Source organism: Hyperoodon ampullatus (assembly GCF_949752795.1).
Source record: "Hyperoodon ampullatus genome assembly, chromosome: 10".
NCBI lineage: Eukaryota > Metazoa > Chordata > Mammalia > Artiodactyla > Ziphiidae > Hyperoodon > Hyperoodon ampullatus.
The window spans coordinates 6,470,772-6,492,237 of NC_136923.1; the positions used below are offsets into that span (position 1 = coordinate 6,470,772).

A 21,466-nucleotide genomic window follows, 5' to 3' on the forward strand; every position below is an offset into this window, starting at 1 on the left:
TTGCTACAATATGGATGAACCTAGAAAACATCATGCTAAGTTACAGACATCAGACACAAAGGCCATGCATTGCTTGGTTTCATTTATGCAACATGTCCAGAATAGGCAAATCCCGCGAGACAGCAGGGAGATGAGTGGTTATGAGGACTGCAAGGAGCAGGTGGGAACAAGGACTGACAGCTCAGTGGGTACGGAGCTCCTTTTCGTGGGCATGAGAAGGTACTAAACTTAGGAAAAACAGCAGCGTAACAACTCTGTGAATGCACTAAAAACCACCTGATTGTACGCTCTTAAAGGGTAAATTTCATGGTATGTGAGTTATAGGTCAATAAAACTGTTACTAAAAAGTACATTATCTGATTTCAGGTAACGCCAACTAAATGCTCACAATCTGAGTGACACACTAAAGACTCCTGGCCTCTGAGTCCTTTATCCCTAGGATGCCCTGGCCCTCCCCTCCTGTCCGACTCCCTCCGTACACTTCCCCTGCCCAAATCCAACTCTTATTTTTAGAGAGCGCCTACTCATCCTTTAAAACTAAATGGAATATTTGGTCCCTGGGAAGTTCTCCTTGACATCCCTACTCCCCCAGGGAGTAACTTCCCCTGCTCCCTCAGCACCTAATGTATAAATGACTAAAACATTTCTGATGATACTAGAGTTCACTATTTACGTCTCTGCTTTGCACACTAGACTGTGAACTCATTTCATTAACTTCTGTATTCAGTCACTAGCATAGTGCCTTGCTACCAAGTTTTCAAAAGATGTTCAGTAAAGGTTTTTTTTTAAAGCTACTATTTGTACAAATACATATTTTGTAAACAATGTATCACAGGATACTGTCACATATCTTTTGCAATTCCAGTGTTGATGGGTGAAAACAGTCTAAGATGAGAATTATTTGGGCATTCCTGATTGCATTGCTAAAATAAGTAAGTTGGGACCTTTCTATATGGGACGCAGAAGTTTGTATTTTTATTACTGAAAAATGCACTGGGAATCAACTATGCAAATCAAAACACTAGCTTTACACAGTGTATATGTATATATTTTTTGATATTCATACTTATTTATTTACACACACATTTCTCACAGTAACGTAAAATAATATAGGCAACACAATGATTTTTGTTGCTCTGAGGTCTGCTGGTGAGAATTATCTTTTTAAAACACAATCCTATTCAGAGCTTTTTAAGAAAAAGAATAATCCTTTCCTAAGACAGGAGTTGCAAATTCCAATAACAATAAGGGTCATCAACTGAAGAACCTCTTTTTTTTTTTTTAAACGTCTTTATTGGAGTATAATTGCTTTACAATGGTGTGTTAGTTTCTGCTTTTTAACAAAGTGAATCAACTATGCATATACATATGTTCCCATACCTCTTCCCTCTTGCGTCTCCCTCCCCCCCACCCTCCCTATCCCACCCCTCTAGGTGGTCACAAAGCACCCAGCTGATCTCTCTGTGCTATGCGGCCACTTCCCACTAGCTATCTATTTTATATTTGGTAGTGTATATATGTCCATGCCACTCCTCACTTTGTCCCAGCTTACCCTTCCCCCTCCCCGTGTCCTCAAGTCCATTCTCTATCAGGTCTGCGTCTTTATTCCTGTCCTGCCCCTAGGTTCTTCACAACCTTTTTTCTAAACAGAGCATCCTCACCTAAAGAATACCTTTGGGCAAGAAACTAACAGCAGTGTGTGTCTCCAGGAAGAGAACTGGGTGTTAAGGGACAGGTGCAGAAGGAAGGTTTCCTTTCCACACAGAATATTTTTATGCCTTTAAAACTTTGTATCAAGTGCATTATTTATCTATAAAATTTTCTTCCTGGCTCCAGCTAACATCACTATAAAGGAATGCAGGCCTGGGGCTGCCAGATCTGATTTTTCAAAGAAGCTGGAAATGGGAACATTCATATTTTTAGGTAAAACTCATAATTTTTAAATTTTTAAATGTTGGCTTTATTCAGAATTTAACACGTAGGGTAGGCCAAACTAAACACACCTGTAAGCCATATCTGGCTCATAGGCCAACCAGTTTACCACCTCTAATCTAAAATTTGATGTGTAACTTATGATTCCAAAACTATAAATGTAATTTAATAGAGGAAAACTTCAAAAAGAAAGATAAGACTTGTGGATGAAATCATACCCCCTTCCGCCCTACCACCTAGCTGATATTGCTCTCAAACTTCCCCTTCTCCTTCTGGGTCTTTGAAAAGATTATGAACGTTTGACCAACCAAAATGCAAAACAAGCCAGGTTTAATGAAGGAATCGGCCCATTATCCTAGCATCTGCTCTGTTTTTAAAGAGTGAAACACGGGATCAATTTCAAGTTGCAATTCTTCCAGGCAGTTAAAGAGAAGTATGCGAATTATTTCTAGCTGGGTGGAAAAATTCCCCCAGCCAACTAGTCAAATGACTGTGTGGTTGAAAAGACCCGTAAGTTATTTTTCCCTTGCCATCAGCACTGCTCAAAAGAAAAAATGGCAGCCATGATCAACATGATACTCTGAACCATATCTGGGAAGCCAATCACAGCTCTGAGGAACATCTCAACGTCTCTTAAAGTCCTGTAGAGATGCCATTCATCTCCTGAAAATGAAGCTAAGATACCCTATGTAGGTCTAACTATTGGTCATAAGTGGAAGATTGCATCTGCTGAATGCCCAGAGGACACCAAAGCAAGTCAAAGAAGAATCAGTTTCAGCTCTAAGTCTAGCACTAGAAGAGCACTATCATGTATTTCTGGGGTGGCTAAAACTCTTACTCCGGTCTGCTGAAAGCTTCACAAGGTTTCCTTCTGCTATTTCTACATCGTTTTCCTATACTCAGGGCTAGTTCCAGTCTTGCAAACACCAGCCTTTTCACCACCAGCTAGTGCAGTATTGGGCTTGACCATCACTCACTGACCACTGGGGCTTCCCCCAATGTTGAGCATACAAAACCCCAGGCAGAAATCAATGAACTATGTTACTCAACATCTGTTACTCAACAGAGGAACTATGTTACTCTCAACATCAGTTACTGTGGGACTGATGGTCACTTTGCAAGTGTTCCACTCCCATAGGATACAGGCACTCAAGGTTTTCCTTATGCAGCTTGCGGAAACGCTATGACAGGCCACATTTTTCCTAAGAGCTTCTTTACCTAGGCTACTGGGTGGGGGTGGGGTGGGGGTTGGAGGTGGGTAGGGAATGGCTGGGGGAGATGTTGGTTTAATCTCATTTAATCTCATTCATCCATTTTGAGGAACTGTCTGTTTGGTCAAGTGACCCAACAGTGCCACACATACACAGCATACCCTTTTCTAAGTACAGTGAGCATTTGGAAAAGCAAAATGATAATCTAGTTTGTAATCCCTGTCTTAAAACACACACAGACACACACACACAATGGTAGCAACCCAGGAAATTACAATTTGCAAAATATTCTAAACGACAAGCAAAACAAAACTCTCTTAGGTTGTAACTGAGGAAGCCATTTCGTGGTGAGGTTCAGTGGCCTACAAAGATGGGTTCAGTTGTGAAATAAAAGACATGGCCAGAGTCCAATGTCTTCCCTGACTTGCATTTTAATGTATGGACATCACAGCCAACCCTCCAAGGGCCACAGGCATGCTGTTCTTCAGTAAGGACCAGAGGTGCTTGGAAATCAATAACCTGTACTTCCTTTATCAGCAATTTTGTGCATTTGGAACCTACCACACAATAACCTGCACACTGCATCATCCAGCAGCTGCAGAAGGTTCATTTTCTGATAACTAGCAGACTTATTCAGCGATTTTGTCCTAAGGAAAGAATGGTAATGAACTGCTTCCTTCCTTTTCCATAAATCCGATTACCAAACAGGTTTGAAACACATCAGTCTTGCGAACAAAATGTTTGTTTTAGTCTTACCTCAGCAGCCTGGGTCTCTTGATGCAGCAACGTAAGACCAGTCAAATCCTCTAAGAAGGAATGCGAAGAATTAAACACCTTCACCAGGAAATTAAATCCTTCTCGTTCATACTGATCAAGAACCTGTAAGATATTTATACATATAGATGATTTAAGGGGGCTGTAGGCTTTAAATGCATATTAAGAGTTTCACTTCTAATAATCACTTGTCAAAAATGGAACTAAAACTAGAATTAAAAATTAAATATGGGAAAAATCAATATGGTAGGCAAAAAACTGTGAGGGCTTAGGATTTATTATTTTCTCTTTCTTAGAAAGAATGACAACATCATCTTCCAATTTAGATGATGGTATTTCTCAAACAAAGTAAGTTACATGCAAATTCGCTAAAACTTCTAGAAGAGTTGAGGTTGCTGATTCTAAAGTTCACTTTTTAGAAGAAAAATAATAGCAAGAGAAGAGTCAAGAAAAAAATTTTTTAAGGATAAAGGGAAAGGGTGGGGACAAAAGGGTCGGAAATGTGGCCTACTAGCTAGTAAAATGCATTAAAAAAATTTTTTAATGTAAAAATGAATTTCACCAGGCATATCACAAAAGAAGTTGCCCAAATAGTCAATAAACATATGAAGAGTTGCTCAACATTACACGTTATCAGGGAAATGACAACTAAAACCACAATGAACTACTACTTCATACCTACCAGAATGGCTAAAATGAAAAAGACAGAAAATACCAAGTACTGACAAGGAGGTGGAACAACCAGTATTCTCATGGGAAGGCAAAATGAGATAACTGCTTTAGAGGTTTAACATGTATATGCCCTGTGATCATGAAATTCTACTCCTAGATATATACATCCAACAAAAAATATGTACATATGTGCATCAGAAGACCTGAACAAAAGTATCCATAGCAGCACTATTCATGATAGCCTCAAACTAGAAGCTACACAAGTGTCCATCAATAGTAGAATGAATTAACAAACTGTGGTTTATTCATGCAATGGAGTAACATACAGAAATAAAAACAAACAGACAACTACATGCAACAATATACATAATTCTCACAAACATAATGTGAAACAATAGAAGGGAGAAGCGGTATGTGCTACAGGATTACAATTATATAAAGTTTTTTTAAAAAATGAACCTGTGGTGTAAAAGTCAGGAGAGTGGTTATCCACTGAAGGACTGTAATTGGAATGGGGCACAGGAGAGGTCCTGAGATGTTGGTAATATTTGTTCCTTTATCTGGGTTCTGGTTACAAAGGTATACTTTGTGAAAAACTATCAAGCATGTTTTCATATACATGTTGTCCTTCAACAAAAAGATCAAAAGATAGGAGACCACTAGTCTTCTGAGAACAATGTAAGAACATATGACTACCTAAAAGCAAACCACACACACACCAAAAAAATGACTATCACGTTTAGAAATTCCACGATCATAAGAACTGTGAACTGCAGAAAGCAAACACTGAACCATAATGTCTTGGAAATTCTCTCAAAACTCAGAATAAATAAAGAGATGAAAGTTTCAAAAAGCAGACATTGAAGATAAATCTAAGAAATCAACACATGAACACAAAGGTTGGAGAAGCAATAACACGATATAGAAAGAAGAATTAGAAAATTTTTTTCTCCATTCAGAAATGAAAATGTATAAGTCCTTCAATCCAGCAATTCCACTTCAAAGACTTTTCAAAGACTTTTTGTTGTTGTTGAGGGTTGGGGAATTGTGATTCCCTTTTTTTCAATATTCTTCAATATTCAATTATCTTTTAGTTTACACAGTGAACATTTTGAAGAAAACCTGATGATGAGAATGTTGACTCTTAAACAGCATGCCCACACCATTCCTGCTTTTACCCTGCTTGCATGGGCACAAAGACTGATGTGTAAGGACACTCACTGCAACACCGTTTGCAGCAACAAAAGATTAAGAATAACTACCCTTTTAAAGGGGACTGGTTAACTAAATTGTGGTATATTTACAATCAAGGACATAACCAGGATCCATTAAAAGAATGAGGCAGTTCTATTTTTAGTTTAAGGAACCTCCATACTGTTCTCCATAGTGGTTGTATCAATTTACATTCCCACCAACAGTGTAGGAGGGTTCCCTTTTCACCACACCCTTTCCAGCATTTACTGTTTCTAGATTTTTTGATGATGGCCATTCTGACCAGTGTGAGGTGATACCTCATTGTAGTGCTAACACATATATATGGAATCTAAAAAAAAAAAAAAAGGTACTGATGAACCTAGTGGCAGAGCAGGAATAAAGACGTAGACGTACAGAATGGACTTGAGGATATGGTGGGGGAGGGCAGGAAGCTGGGGCGAAGTGAGAGCAGCATCGACATATATACACTACCGAATGTAAAACAGTTAGCTAGCGGGAAGCAGCAGCATAGCACAAGCAGATCAGCTAGGTGCTTTGTGATGACCTAGAGAGGTGGGATAGGGAGGGTGGGAGGGAGATGCAAGAGGGAGGAGATACGGGGATATATGTATGCATATGGCTGATTCACCTTCTGTGCAACAGAAACTAACACAGTATTGTGAAGTAATTATACTCCAATAAAGATTAAAAAAAAAAGAATGAGGTAGTTCTACAGTACTAACATAAACTGATTTCCAACACAGAGATATATTAAAAAGCAATGCCCAGACCATGTGTCTAGTATTAATATTTTAAAAATAAAGGTGGAGGAGGAGAGAGGAAGAAAGGGAAATGCATATACGCATAGGCTTGTTTTTGCATATATCATCTCTGGAAGAACACACACACACACACACACACACACACACACACACACACACACACACACACACACACACACACACACACACACACACACACACACACACACACACACACACACCCGACATCAAGTGGTTGCCTCTGTACATTCTTCTACACTACATGAATTTTTAAAACCATGTGCACATATTACTTCGTCAAATAATATTAAAATCTCAATTTAGTTTTTATTTTTTTCTTCAGTGCTGGAGAAAGTTCTCAGAAGAAGAGGAAGAACTCTATGTAAAGTCCTAATGAAGAAGTTGGAGCTAGAAACGAGGGGCGGCTCTGCCCCGGGCACACAAGTGTGTAGGTAGGGGCCAGCAAAGCAGTTGAAGTGTTAAGTTAGGAGAGAAGGGAACTGGGGGCCGAGGAACTCTAGGGTCTGAACAGCAGGCAGCAAGGTCATCTGCTGCCAGAAAAGGGGATGGGGTGGGACATGGAGCTGGAGGGGGGTGAGGACAGTCTGGGCAGCTGGGTGTGGAATGTGAGACGGGCAGCTGCTCAGCAGCGCATGAAGAGTGCTAAACAATCTAAAACCCCTGCTCAGGACAGAAAATATAAGTTTGGGGAGAAAGATAGTTAAGGACCCATCTAATAAGCTTGAGGACTGGCCAGAAAGGGTCAAAGAACTTGAGGGGCTAGTGAGCAGCGATGAAGGGACCTGAGGCTGGTGAGGAAAGACCTGCAGGCTGGAGGGACAGAGAGACGGAACGTGGAGAGCTGGAGAGGCAGGGGATGACTGTTAGGCCCCAAGGCATTAACGAAGTACAGTCTTTGGCTGATTAGCCACAGTAAATTAATTTGACAATCCAATGCCTGGATAAAAAGGCACTTAATAATTGAATGCCTCAGTAATTATGGGAGTCCTTACAAACCAGAATGTTATCTCAGGAAAAATGTGCATAGAAAGTAAGTGATCTTTTTTGAAATGCTAAATGCTGTGTGTTTAGTGAACTTACTTTTTTTTAAGAGTCATGATATTAATACTGCTGTTATTTTTTTTAATTGACATAGAGTTCATTTACGATGTTGTGTTAGTTTCAGGTATTCAGCAAAGTGACTCAGCTATACATATATATACATATATTCTTTTTAGAGTCTTTCCCCGTACAGGTTATTACAGAATGCTGAGTATAATTCCCTGTGCTATAGACTTGGTCCTTGTTGGTTATCTATTTTATATACAGTAGTATGTATATGTTGATGTCAAACTCCTCTAATTTATCCCTCCTCTCTTTTCCCCCTTGGTAACTATACGTTAGTTTTCTCTGCCTATGGGTCTATTTCCATTTTGGAAGTAAGTTCATTTGTATTTTATTTTAGATCCCACATACGTGATATCATATGGTATTTTTCTCTTTCTGTCTTAATTCACTTAGTATGATAATCTCTAGGTCCATCCAGTGATCACTTATTCCTGGGTGAACTACTAAAGTAATTAAACAGCTACTTTGTGCTAGGTTTCCAGTAAGGTTTAAAAAAAAAGAAGACGTGGGAGTGAAAAACGGGCAAAAACTTTGAAAACAAATTTGGAGTAACTCCAGAGATGGTGCTTTGTCAGACCTTAATTATTCTCTGAGATTTCAAGCCTACGCATCCACAGCTAATTGTGTAGTGCTACAAACCTGGACAGTGAAAAAACTAACAGCAAGGGCCGAATGAGTGAAGGCCTCCCCCATAATCAGGATGTACAGCAAGTTTAAGGCTGAAACATTATTAATAGCTCTGGCTTGAAAAATATGTGGAAAAACTTAATCCCCTAGGGGCATATTTAATCATGCAAGAGTTTTCCAGTATTCCCTTTATGTGCAGGGAAGTTAATCTCTGTTACAAGTATAAGCAGCTTATAAAACGTAGGAGGAGTTTTTTTTCCTGTACAAACATCTTAACCTTCTTAAAGGGGAAAAATGTGTTTTAAATTATCACACAAAAAAATACTATCACAATGAATTTGAGCACTGCAACAACCTGTCAAAAAACATATAACACCTCTTAAGTAAATTATATAATATGCGGTCTTGTACACATTACATTTTGGAAGGTTGTAAGTATTCTAAAGGTACTTTGCTAAGTAGAGAAATAATAATGACTCTTTCAGTATAAAGATACAGATCCTTTCCTAATGGACACAATTTTCCTTACTTAACTATTCCGTAAGGCTAGGTTATCTTTATTCATGATGTATATGAGCACATACCCCTGGACAAAGATGGTAGAATCTCTTCCTAAAACATGATTTTAGGAATATCACTTCTCTTGCCGATACTCTTTGGTGGCTACTAGATCAAAACTATACTGTCCAGGCTTCCCTGGTGGCGCAGTGGTTGAGAGCCTGCCTGCCGATGCAGGGGCCACGGGTTCGTGCCCTGGTCCGGGAAGATCCCACGTGCAGCGGAGTGCCTGGGCCCGTGAGCCATGGCCGCTGGGCCTGAGCATCCGGAGCCTGTGCTCCGCAATGGGAGAGGCCGCAACAGTGAGAGGCCCGCATACCGCAAAAAACAAAAAAACCAAAAAACTATACTGTCCAGCTAGGCGTTTAAGTCCCTCCAGAATCCTCCAATTGTTGGACGGCTCTCTGTAGAGTGCCTTTCATAGAGTCTAAGATCTCCTGACTACACCATGCAATGACTTTCAGTTCATGAGAAGCAGAATGGATTCACAGTTTGCAACTCTTGTCTGTTATTCTTAAACAAGGACACGAGGAACTGTGTGCCCTACCTAAAAAAAAAATAGCTAATATATTTTCAAAAGGGGATGGCAACACGCAGTGTCTGCAAAACTCTTACTTAAAAGTCTTTGTTGTTTAGAAACTTATTTGCTCTTGATGATTTAAAAATATACATGGGTCATGAATTCTAAAAAAAACTTAGGAAAAGCTTGCCCAATATTCCAGATAGGGTAATAAAAGAGTATGGCTAGAAGCCACCAGGACCCTTAGTTCCCATCCTATGAGAATCCATGAAAGAAGAGTCAAAACACTCCCTTCTGAGGGACAGTCACCCAGTCGTCTGCAGAGACTTTACTTCAAGTTGAGGGCAAAACTCTGTTTTCCAGTACTTTTGCTGAGGGAGCCATGCCAGGGTAGAGAAGCCCCCACTTTGGATAATGAGCTGGAAGCACTGCTAGTAACACCAGGAAGCCCCTTGATCAGTTTCTGTCTCTTGGTGCCCTGGGATTTCTCTCATCATCATAAAAAAGAATCAAAGAAGAGGAAAAAAGACCTGATTTCAGCAGCCCTTACAACACGACTGTTCCACCTTCACTACTCCCAGCTCCTCCCTGGGACCATCACCTTGGAAAAGCTTCAGCTCCCTTCTCATTACCTCTTGGTGCTGGCCTACCTAGAATGATCTCGTCTTTCCTATCAAATGAGGTCTTGCACTTCAAAGTTCAGCTCAAGTATCACCTGCAAGAAGTCTTCCGTGAGTAATTCCACTCCCGATGATCTTTTTTCCCTTTTGTCTTCTCTGACCCCACCACTCTCCATGGCACACTGAGCTGCCAACGGGATTGAAAGAAATACTCTGCCCCACTGTCCCTTGTAATCAGCAGTTGATGGCATTTTCAAACATCAACCAGATGTTCAGTAACTTTGTTCCTATTTTCTATATACGTCAGTGATATAAAGCAGATAATGGATGAGAAAACGGCTTCATATGGAAACATGTAGCTATCATCCTAACTAAATCGGCTGCTGTTAACTTACTCTATTTAGACACAGGTAGGATTTATAAGATCAAACTTTAAAAAAGGAGGGCTGCTCTGAGTTCAAGATATTTAATAGCAGGGGCAATACAGGGTTGGAGTGGGAGGTACAAAGTATTGGGTGTAAGACAGGTTACAAGGATGTATTGTACAACACGGGGAATATAGCCAATATTTTGCAGTAACTGTAAATGGAGTGTAACCTTTAAGAATTGTATAAAAATTTTTAAAAAGTGAGTCTGAAAAGATATAAATGAGATTTTTAAGATTAGTTCTTCTTTCTTGTAAATTGATCTAATTTCATAATATAAATAAAAATAAAAGCAAGTTAAAGAAACATAATAGCATGTCATAAAGTATAGCATTAATCAGGATAATTATTGGCATGTCAAAAATATAAAACAGATAAGTCTCTTGTCCTTTCCCTAAAGTCACTGTATAGTGTACCTTTTTCTTAGGCATCCAAATGTAAAATGGGCACAATGGTAATTTAAAGGATACAGGAGATTTTAAATCAAAACACTGAATAGCTTTCAAATTGAGATAATTGACAACAGTATGAAAGTTCCAACACTTTAGTATTTTAACTAAACTTCTTATGGTGCAACATACAACTGTACTAAAAAAAGCCAAATAATATTACATCTTGGTATCTTCACGTACCAAAATCACAAATTTACTAAGGCCAACTGAGTAGAAGGAAAGAAACTGAAAACTGGGAGTCAAAATGCAATGGACAGTAATTTGGCAACACTGGGCAAAACACTTCCTCTTTCTGAGTCTGCTCATTTCTACAATGGGGATCCAACTGCATGCCTATCTCCCCACTTAGATTAAAAAAACATTATGACTTCAATCACTGACAAAGAATGGTTTACAAGGAGCAACAGAAATGTTATTCATTTATTACCTTTTTTTTGCATTTATTACTCAGAATACAATTATTATCACTAAATAGGGCTTGATAAGTACAGAAAAGATGACACATAGTGACATCAGTGAAAATAGTGGAGTAAGGACCTCTGAAAATGCTCTCTTCCATAAAAGAAAAGAGAATACTAACAAAATCTGAGGAGAAATTAAGAAAAGCAGCTGATTCACAGTAAAAACAATGAGGTTTGTGGTATTTTAACTTGCCCCATTTCCATCCCTTTTCCCCTTCTAGCTTGACTGTAGCCTTGAAAACCAACACACTACCACAATGAAAACCAGCCTGGCAGTGACTGGAGGAGGCAATTTGGAGCTCTGAAGGAGCTCTGACCCCATATTCACAAAACTGTCACCTGTTTGGAAGGAAGACCCTACTTGCTTGTTGTCTTTATTCAACCAAACTCAGAACTCACCCTGTGTGAAAGCCTTTTTCCTGGGACCAGTTGTTGAAAAGTAGCAGGAGCAACTGTTTAACACTGTGATCTCCTGAGATGGTAATTAACAGTTGAAGCAACAATAAGCTGACTAAAAAGCTTAAAAGGAAAATCTGGGGGAATTCCATAATCTTAGGAATCTAGAAGACTATGCACAGGCACAGAGCTAGGTGCATGCTCAAAGTCATGCACATGCTCAGGAAAGATCTGAGAAGGCCTTAAGCTCTCACCTCTAGCTGATCATGAGGATGTGTGCAAGTAGGACATGAAGGGTAAGGTAGAGTTCTTAACTGCATATCTGAGCACAGAAGGCATGACCCAATATGCACACAGAGCCCCCCAGCAAAGACTGGGGGACTTACTGGTTCCAGGCATTTAAGAAAATCTCTATCCAATCATTAGATGACCACTAAGCTAATTGAGGAGAAACTTGATGGTTACACAGGACAAAGAATACAAACTTAATGAAATTAGTTTAGAGAAGTCACTAAATAAAAAACAACAGGAGCAGCAAGGAATGACAATAAACCACAGAGAAGGAGGAGAATCTGATTCCCAGAATTGTGGCATGATATTATTGAAAATGTCCAGTTCTCAACAAAAAATTACAAAGAAACAAGAAAGTATGTCCTACTCACAAAACAAAATCAGTCTATATAAACTGTCCCCGAGGAACCTACTAGACAAAGACTTTAAAACAGCTATTTTAAGTATGTTCAAAGAACTAAAAAAACCATGTACAAATAACTAAAAGAAAGTATGAGAACAATGCCTCACCAAAATACAGAATACCAATAGAGAAATTATAAAAAAGAACCCAAGAGGCATTCTGGAGTTAAAAAGTACAACTGAAAAATTCATGAGAGACACTCAATAGTAGATTTGGGCAAGTTGCAGAAAGAATCATTGAACATGAAGATAGGTCAATTGAGACTATCCAGTCTGAGGAACAGAAAGAAAAAAGAATGAAGAAAAATGAATACAGCCTTAAATATCCATCAAGCATACCAACATACGCATAATGGGAGTTTCAGAAGATAGGAGAGACAGAAAAGGGCAGAAAGAATACTTGAGGAAATAATGGGAGAAAACATCCCAAATTTGATGAAAAACATTAATCTATACATCCAAGAAGCTCAACTCCAAGTAGAATAAACTCAACGAGATCCACACCTACATACCACATAACCAAACTGTAAAAAGACAAGGGGAGACTCTTGTAAACACAAGAAAGAGCCTATCATGTAAAAGGAATCATTAACAGCCAATTTCTCATCAGAAACCACAGGGACCAAAAGTAGTGTAATTAAATACTCAAAGTGCTGAAAGAAAAAGAAACTCTCAACCAAGGATTCCATGCCCAGCAAAACTAACCTTCAAAAATGAAGGAGAAATTAACACATTCCAAGATAAACAGAACACAAAGAATTCATCACTAGCAAACCTGCCCTGTCAGAAACACTAAAGGGAGTCCTTCAGGCTGAAATGAAAGGATACTAGACAGTAACTCAAATCCACATTTAGAAAAGAACACAGGTAACGGTAACTGTATAGATAAATATAAAAGACTAAATATATTTCTGTTGTAATTTTTTTTCTCCTATGTGATTTAAAATACAAATGCATAAAGCAATAATTATAAATCTGTGTTGTCATATAATGTATAAAGATGTAATTTCGAAGGAAATTACACAAAGGAAGGAAAGATAAACAGATGTATACAGCAGCAAAGTTTCTGTATACTAATGAAATTAAGTTGATGATAAACCAAATTACACTGTTATAAATTAAGATGCTAACTGTGATTCCCAGGGCAGCCACTGAGAAATTAACTAAAAAAATATAAAAAAACCCAAGGGAATTAAAATGGTATATTAGAAGATATCTATTTAACACAAAAGAAGGTGGTAATTGAGAAATACAGGAAGAAAAAATACATGAGACACACAGAAAACAAATAGCAACATTGCAAATGTAAATCTTATCAGTAATTACATTAAATGTAAATGAATTAGACTCCAACTAAAAGGCAGACACAGCAAAATGCATTAAAAAAGCATGGGGCTTCCCTGGTGGCGCAGTGGTTGAGAGTCTGCCTGCCAATGCAGGGGATACGGGTTTGTGCCCCGGTCCGGGAAGATCCCACATGCCGCGGAGCGGCTAGGCCCATGAGCCATGGCTGATGAGCCTGTGCGCCCGGAGCCTGTGCTCCGCAATGGGAAAGGCCACAACAGCGAGAGGCCCGCGTACCGCAAAAAAAAAAAAAAAAAAAAAAAAGCATGATCCAACTATCTGCTGTCTACTTGAGATTCATTTTGGATTCAAAGACACAAATAAGTTGAAAGTAAAAGAAGAGAAAAAGATATACCATGCACTTTCAATTATGCAAGATGAGTAAGCTCTAGAGATCTAATGTATGGCACAGTGATGACAGTTAACAATACTATATTGTATACTTGAGATGTGCTAATAGGATAGATCTGAAATTAAACTTCTCAACACACACACACACACACACACAATGGTAACTACTGGTGCTGGAGGTGATGGATATGTTGATTAGCTTGACTGTGGTGATTATTTCACTATATATATACATATATATATCAAAACATTAATTTGTATACCTTAAATATATATAATTTTTATATATCAATGATATCTCAGTGAAGTCTTTTTTTCTTTTTTTGGCTGAGCAGCACGGCTTGCGGGATCGTAGTTCCCCAGCCAGGGATGGAACCCAGCCCCAGCAGTGAAAGCACCAAGTCTTAACTACTGGACCGCCAGGGAATTCCCTAAAGTTGCTTTTTAAAAAAAGATATTCCATGCAAATAGAAGCCAAAAGAGAGTTGGAGAGACTTTACTAATATCAGACAAAATAGACTTCAACATTGCTAAGAGACAAAGAAGGACATTATCTAATGATAAAAGGGTCAGTCTATCAAAAATGTATAATTATAATCATACATGTACCTATCAAACAGCCTGAAAACACATGAAGCAAAAACTGACAGAACTGAAGGGAAAAATATAAATAAACAATAATAGTTAGAGACATCAATACTGTGTGTTCAATAATGGATATAACAACTAGACAGAAGATCAGCAAGGACATAGAAGACTTGAACAAAACTATATATCAACTAGATCTAACAGACATCTTTAGAACACTATATCCAGTGATAGCAGAACACATATTCTCCTCAAATGCACATGAAGCATTCTCCAGGATACACCATGTGTTAGACCATAAAAAAATGAAGTCATACACTATATGTTCTCTAACTACAATGGAATGAAAGTAGATATCAATAACAGAAAGAAATCTGGGAAACTCACAAATATGTGGATATTAAAAAACGCACTCTTAAAAGCAGTGAATCAAAGTAAAAATCAAGGGAATTAGAAAACACTTTGAGATGAAAAAAATAAATAAACACAACATACCAAAATTTATGAGATGCAATGAACGCACTACTTAGAGAGCAATTTATAACTATAAATGTCTATAATAAAGAACAATTTTAGGGACTTCCCTGATGGCACACTGGTTAAGAATTCGCCTGCAAATGCAGGGGACACAGGTTTGAGCCCTGGTCCAGGAAGGTCCCACATGCCACAGAGCAACTAAGCCCATGCGCCACAACCACTGAGCCCACACGCTAGAGCCTGTGAGCCACAACTACTGAAGCCCGCATGCCTAGAGCCCATGCTCCACAACAAGAGAAGCCACTGCAATGAGAAGCCTGAGCACCACAATGAGGAGTAGCCCCCGCTCTCCGCAACTAGGCAGCCAAAAATATATAATTTTTTAAAATCTCTCTAAAAAAAAAAAAGAACAATTTTAAATCAACAACTTAACCTTTCACGCTAACAACAAAACAAAGCAAAAAGCAAACTAAATACAAAACAAGCAGAAGGAAGGAAATATAAAGAATTAAGCATAAATAAAATGCTGGTTTCTTGAAAATATCAACAAAATTGACAAATCTTTATCTAGACTGACCAAAAATAAAAGAAGACTCAAATCACTAATATCAAGAGTGACAGAGGGGACAATACTATCAATCTTAGAGAAATATAATGGATTATAATACCATGAACGACCATATACCAATAAACTAGATAACCTAGATAAAATGGACACACTTCTAGAAAGACACAAAGTATTGAAACTGACTTAAAAAGAAATAGAGGGACTTCCCTGGTGGCACAGTGGTTAAGAATCCACCTGTCAATGCAGGGGACATGGGTTCGAGCCCTGGTTGGGGAAGATCCCACATGCTGCGGAGCAGCTAAGCCCGGGCGCCACAACTACTGAGCCTGTGCTCTAGGGCCCCTGCGCCACAACTACTGAAGCCTGCACGCCTAGAGCCCATGCTCCGCAACAAGAAAAGCCACCACAATGAGAAGCCCGTACACCGCAACAAAGAGTAGCCCCTGCTCGCCACAACTAGAGAAAGCCCGCGCGCAGCAAAGACCCAAAGCAGCCAAAAATAGATTATAAAAAAATTTTTTTAATTAAAAAAAAGGAAAGAAATAGAAAATCTGAATAGACTTAATGAAAAGTAAAAAGAGCGAATGAGCAATCAAAAAACTTCCCACACACACACAAAAAAACTAGGATCAAGTGGCTTTGTTGGTGAATTCTACTAGACATTTAAAGAAGAATTAACCAAAACTTTCACAAACTCCCAAAAAACAAAAAAGGAGGAAACATGTCTTAACTCACTCTCTGAGGCCAGTAGTATCCTGATACTAGAACCAGAAAAGACATCACAAAGAAATGTCCCTTATGAATATAAATGCAAAAATCTTCAGTACACTACTAGCAAACTGAATCCAGCAACATATAAAAAGAATTATACACCATGAGAAAGTGAGATTTATCCCTGGAAAGCAAGGTTAGTTCAATATACGAAAATAAATCAATGTAATACACCATATTAATAGAATAAAGAACAAAAACCACATGATCGTCTCAACAGAGACAGAGAAAGCATTCAACAAATTCCAACACCTTTTCATGACAATAAACACTCAACAAGCTAGAAACAGAAGATAATTTCTTCAACCTGTTGCAGAGCATCAATAATCATCAACATTATACTTAATGGTGAAAGACTCAAAGTTTTCCTACTAATATCAGGAACAAGACAAGGATGTCTACTTTCACCACTGCTATTCAACATTGTATTGGAGGTTTGACTCTGGGTAATAGGCAAGAAAAAGAAATAAAAGGCATCTATCTAGATTGAATCTGGGGAATTCCCTGGCAGTCCAGTGGTTAGGACTCAGCAGTTTCACTGCCATGACCCACGTTCAATCCCTGGTTGGGGAACTAAGATCTCATAAGCCACACACAGCGCAGCCAAAAAAAAAAAAAAAAAATTCTGGATTCAAAGGGGAGAAGTAAAACTATCTCTATTTGCAGATGACATGATCTTGTATATAGAAAAGCCAAAGGAAACCACACACACAAAACCCCTTAGAACAAAATAAGTACAGCAGGGCTGCAGGATACAAGAGCCATATACAAAAATCAATTGTTATTTCTACACACTAGCAATGAACAATTCAAAGAAGAAATTAAGAAAACAACTCCACTTTCAATAGCATCAAAAAACAATAAAATATCTAAGAATAACTTTAACAAAATAATTGTAATACATGTACACTAAAAACTACAAAACTCCACTGAAAAAAATTAAAGAACAAAATAAATACAAAGACATCCCAAGTTCAATGGATTGCAAAATTTAATACTAGTAAAATGGTAACAATGCCCAAATTGGTCTACTATTCAATGCAATCCCAGCTGGCTTTTAGTAGGGATGGTGGATATTGACAAACTGATGCTCAAATTCATATGGAAATGTAAGGGACCTAGAATAGCCAAAATAATCTTGAAAAAGAACAAAGTTGGAGATCTCACACTTCATGATTTCGAAACTTACTAGAAAGATACAATAATCAGTACTACGTGGCATTAGTATAAGGACAGACATACAGATCAATGGAATAGAATTGAGAGTTCAAAAATAAACCCTTTTTTTTTTTTTTAAACAAGAGTGACAAGATAATTTAATGGAGGAAAGAATAGTCTCTTTAACAAATAGTGCTGGAACAACTGAGTATCAACATGCAGAAGAATGAAGTTGGACCCATACCATAGACCGTTATACAAAAATTAACTGAAAATGGATTATAGATCTAAATGTAAGAGCTAAAACAATTACACTCCTAGAAGAAATCATAGTAAATCTTTATGACCTTGGGTGGGACAAAGTTTCTTAGCTATGACAACAAAACCATAGACGACCAAAGGAAACAAAAATTAAGACTTCATCAAAATTAAAAACTATTGTGCCTCAAAGGATACGTTAACAAAGTGAAAACACAAGCTACCTGAGAAAATATTTATAAATTATGTACCTGACAAGAGTTCAGTATCCAGAATAGATCAAAACCCCTTACAACTTATCAATAAAAAGACAAACAACTCAATTTAAAAATAGGCAAAGGAATTTAACAGACACTTCTCAAAAAAAAAAAAGCTATATAAATAGCCAACAGCACATGAAAAGATGCTCAACATCATTTGTCTTTAGGGAAATGCAAATCAAAACCACTATGAGATACCACTTCATACTCAGTAGGATAGTTATAATAAAAAGGAGACAATAACAAGTGTCGATGAGGAAGAGGAGAATCGAAACCCTCCTACACTGCTGATGGGAATTTAAAATGGTACAGGTTGTGGAAAACAGTTTTGGCAGTTTCACAAAATGTTAAGCATAGAGTTACCATGCTACCCAATAATTATACACCTAGGTACACAGCAAGAACAACTGAGAACATTTGTTCACACAAAAACTTGTACACAAATGTTTATAGCAGCATTATCCATAGTAGCCAAAAAACTCATAATAGTCAAATATCCATCAATTGTTGAATGGATAAACATATAGTATATCTATACAATGGAGTATTATTCACCCATGAAAAGGAATGAAGTGCTGACACATGCTACAACATAAACGAACCTTGAAAGCATTATGCTAAGTGAAAGAAGCCATTCACAAAAGACCATGCTATAATTTCCTTTATACCAAATGTTCAGAACAGGAAAATCCATAGAGACAGAATGTGCTTGCCAGGGTCTAGGGGAAGGTAGTGAATGGGGATACAGCTTTGTTTTGGGGGTGAAATTATTCTGGGATTAGATAGCATCATGGCTGCACAAACTCGTGAATATATTAAAAAACCAATGAATTTTACACTTTAAAATGGTGAATTTTATGGTATATGAATTTTACCTTAACTTAAAAAAATAAAGACATACAATCAGCTGTTAGTATCAGGATTCAACGCAGGGTGTCTATAAAGCAGCCTGAGTAATTAAAAACACTATTTGGATGGCTGCAGGGAGGGAGGGTCAGAGAGATGAACTTAACCGTGCCCCCATCAATCTGTGGGCTGCTAGGGAATGCTTACTCAACAATGTGTCACTTCCAATGAGAGTTTTTTCGAGCTAAATAAGCACCAAGTCTAGTTTATCATTTTAAAAGGTTAACAATACTTCTGAAGATTCTTGGGAAAATAAAGAAATACATATGGTGAAGAGAAAGGGAGAGAAGAAAGAGTAAGTTCTCTTGAGGAGGTTTCATAACCTTCAAGTTTTGGGAAGTAGAAGAGGATCAAAGAACTAGTGGAGATCGTTTGTAGAAAATCTAACCTGCACCCTCCGCCCCCGACAAAAAAAAAAAAAGGAAAAAAAAGAAAATAAGCCATGAGCAACTTTATCCAAATCTATAAAAACAACTCTTTTTAATACTCAAAATGAGATTTTCTCAAATAATCTGACATTACAAAATTGAACTGATTAAAAAATTGAGTTGGTTAATGAACAGGATATTATAATGACCAAAATATTTACAAATGGATGCTCTGACCAATTAATCTACTCTTCTAAAACTTACTGTAGGTCATAAATTTGAGGAGGGCTTATTTTAAATACTGATAGAAATCGACAAGAAGGCAAATTGGAAAAATGCAAAAGAAGCCACTCCAAGAATAATTACAGCCCAAATCACTCAATACATTTATTCAAATATTTACAAAGAGCCTGCTCTAGGTTACAGCTTTCTTCTGTAAATTCAGTGTTTCTGTATAAGGGATACCATCTTTTTTTCCCCAGTGTTTTTACTGGGGTAAAATGTATATAACATAAATTTACCATCTTAACCATTTTTAAGTATACAGTTTAGTATTAAGTACCTTCACACTGTTGTGCAGTCATCACCACCAGCCATCTCCAGAACTCTTTTCATCTTGCAAAACTGAAATTTACACTCTTTAAACTTCCATTTCCCCCTACCCCCACCCACAAGGCAACCACCACTCTACTTTATGAGTTGGACTACTACTCCAAGTACCTTATTTAAGTGGAGTCATACAATATTTGTCTTTTTGTGACTGACTTATTTCACTTAGCCTAATGTCCTCAAGTTTTATCCATGTTGTAGCATGTCAAAATTTCCTTCCTTTTTAAGGCTGAATAATATTCTGTTGTATGTATAGACCACATTTTGTTTATCCATTCATCTGTTGATGGACACTTGGTTTGCTCCCATGTTTTAGCTATAGTGAGTAATGTTGCTATGAACAGGGGTGTTCAGGGGTGCCATCTCTTATCAAGGAGATGGCCAAACATCCACTGTAACACACAGTGCAAGCAAAACTATTTCTGCATTTGTGATATTCATTGTTTGGTCTCAGGTTTGCTTATACACTAACGTTTTGTTGGTTTGTTTTTATTTTTTATTTTCTTTGCTATTTCATTAACACTCTCATGAATTTCTAAAATCAACTCAGGGAAAAGGAACCAGGCTACCTTACATACTTAAGTATTAATTAACAGTAACATATTAAAGGAAGATTCTTCCCCCAATTAAATGCAAGTAACTCACAGGTGGAAAAAAATATTTAAAAATACCTAAGTTAAAAGTTTACATTAGGTACAAGCTGTATTTCCTAAATGACTTCTTTTCATCCTTCATTATCTAAACAGAAGGAATCAGACACGAAGTATCCCTTCTTTTCTTTTTTTTTTTTTTTTTTTGCGGTACATGGGCCTCTCACTGTTGTGGCCTCTCCTGTTGCGGAGCACAGGCTCCGGACGTGCAGGCTCAGCGGCCATGGCTCATGGGCCCAGCCGCTCCGCGGCATGTGGGATCCTCCCAGACCGGGACACGAACGTGTGTCCCCTGCATTGGCAGGCGGACTCTCAACCACTGCGCCACCAGGGAAGCCCAAGAAGTATTCCTTCTTAACATTTTCATCTGAACAAAAACAAGCTGAAATGCCTACCATTAAAAAAACAAAAACCAAAAAACTCTTACTTCCTTTCCCCTAATGCCCTTAACAATAAAAAAATACCCTTGAAAAATACATTTCTCTACTTAAGCATATGAGTAGCGGACAAGAAAGGTGGAAAGAGGATATAATTGCATCTATTGTCATACAAATCTCACTTTAAAACGGAATTTTTAGGGATGCAACTTTTCTTAGTCATCTTTTTAAATGACTAACATCCTGGAGATATTCTTTGAAGGATCATTTGGAGGATTCCAAGACTTAAAAAAAAAAATAAAAAAAAAAAACTTGAGGGACTTCCCTGGTGGCACA

The 21,466-nt window shown here is 37.9% G+C and overlaps 1 protein-coding gene across 1 annotated transcript in view; it reads right to left on the reverse strand.

Moving 5' to 3' along the window:
* Window positions 1–21,466, reverse strand: part of ATG7 (autophagy related 7) — a gene marked incomplete at its 5' end in the record, with an annotated part of 223,312 nt that overhangs the window by 115,156 nt on the left and 86,690 nt on the right. The window contains one exon of the mRNA XM_079713922.1: window positions 3,900–4,022. Coding sequence (XP_079570048.1) covers window positions 3,900–4,022 — 123 coding nt within the window. The remainder of the gene's footprint in view (window positions 1–3,899; window positions 4,023–21,466) is intronic.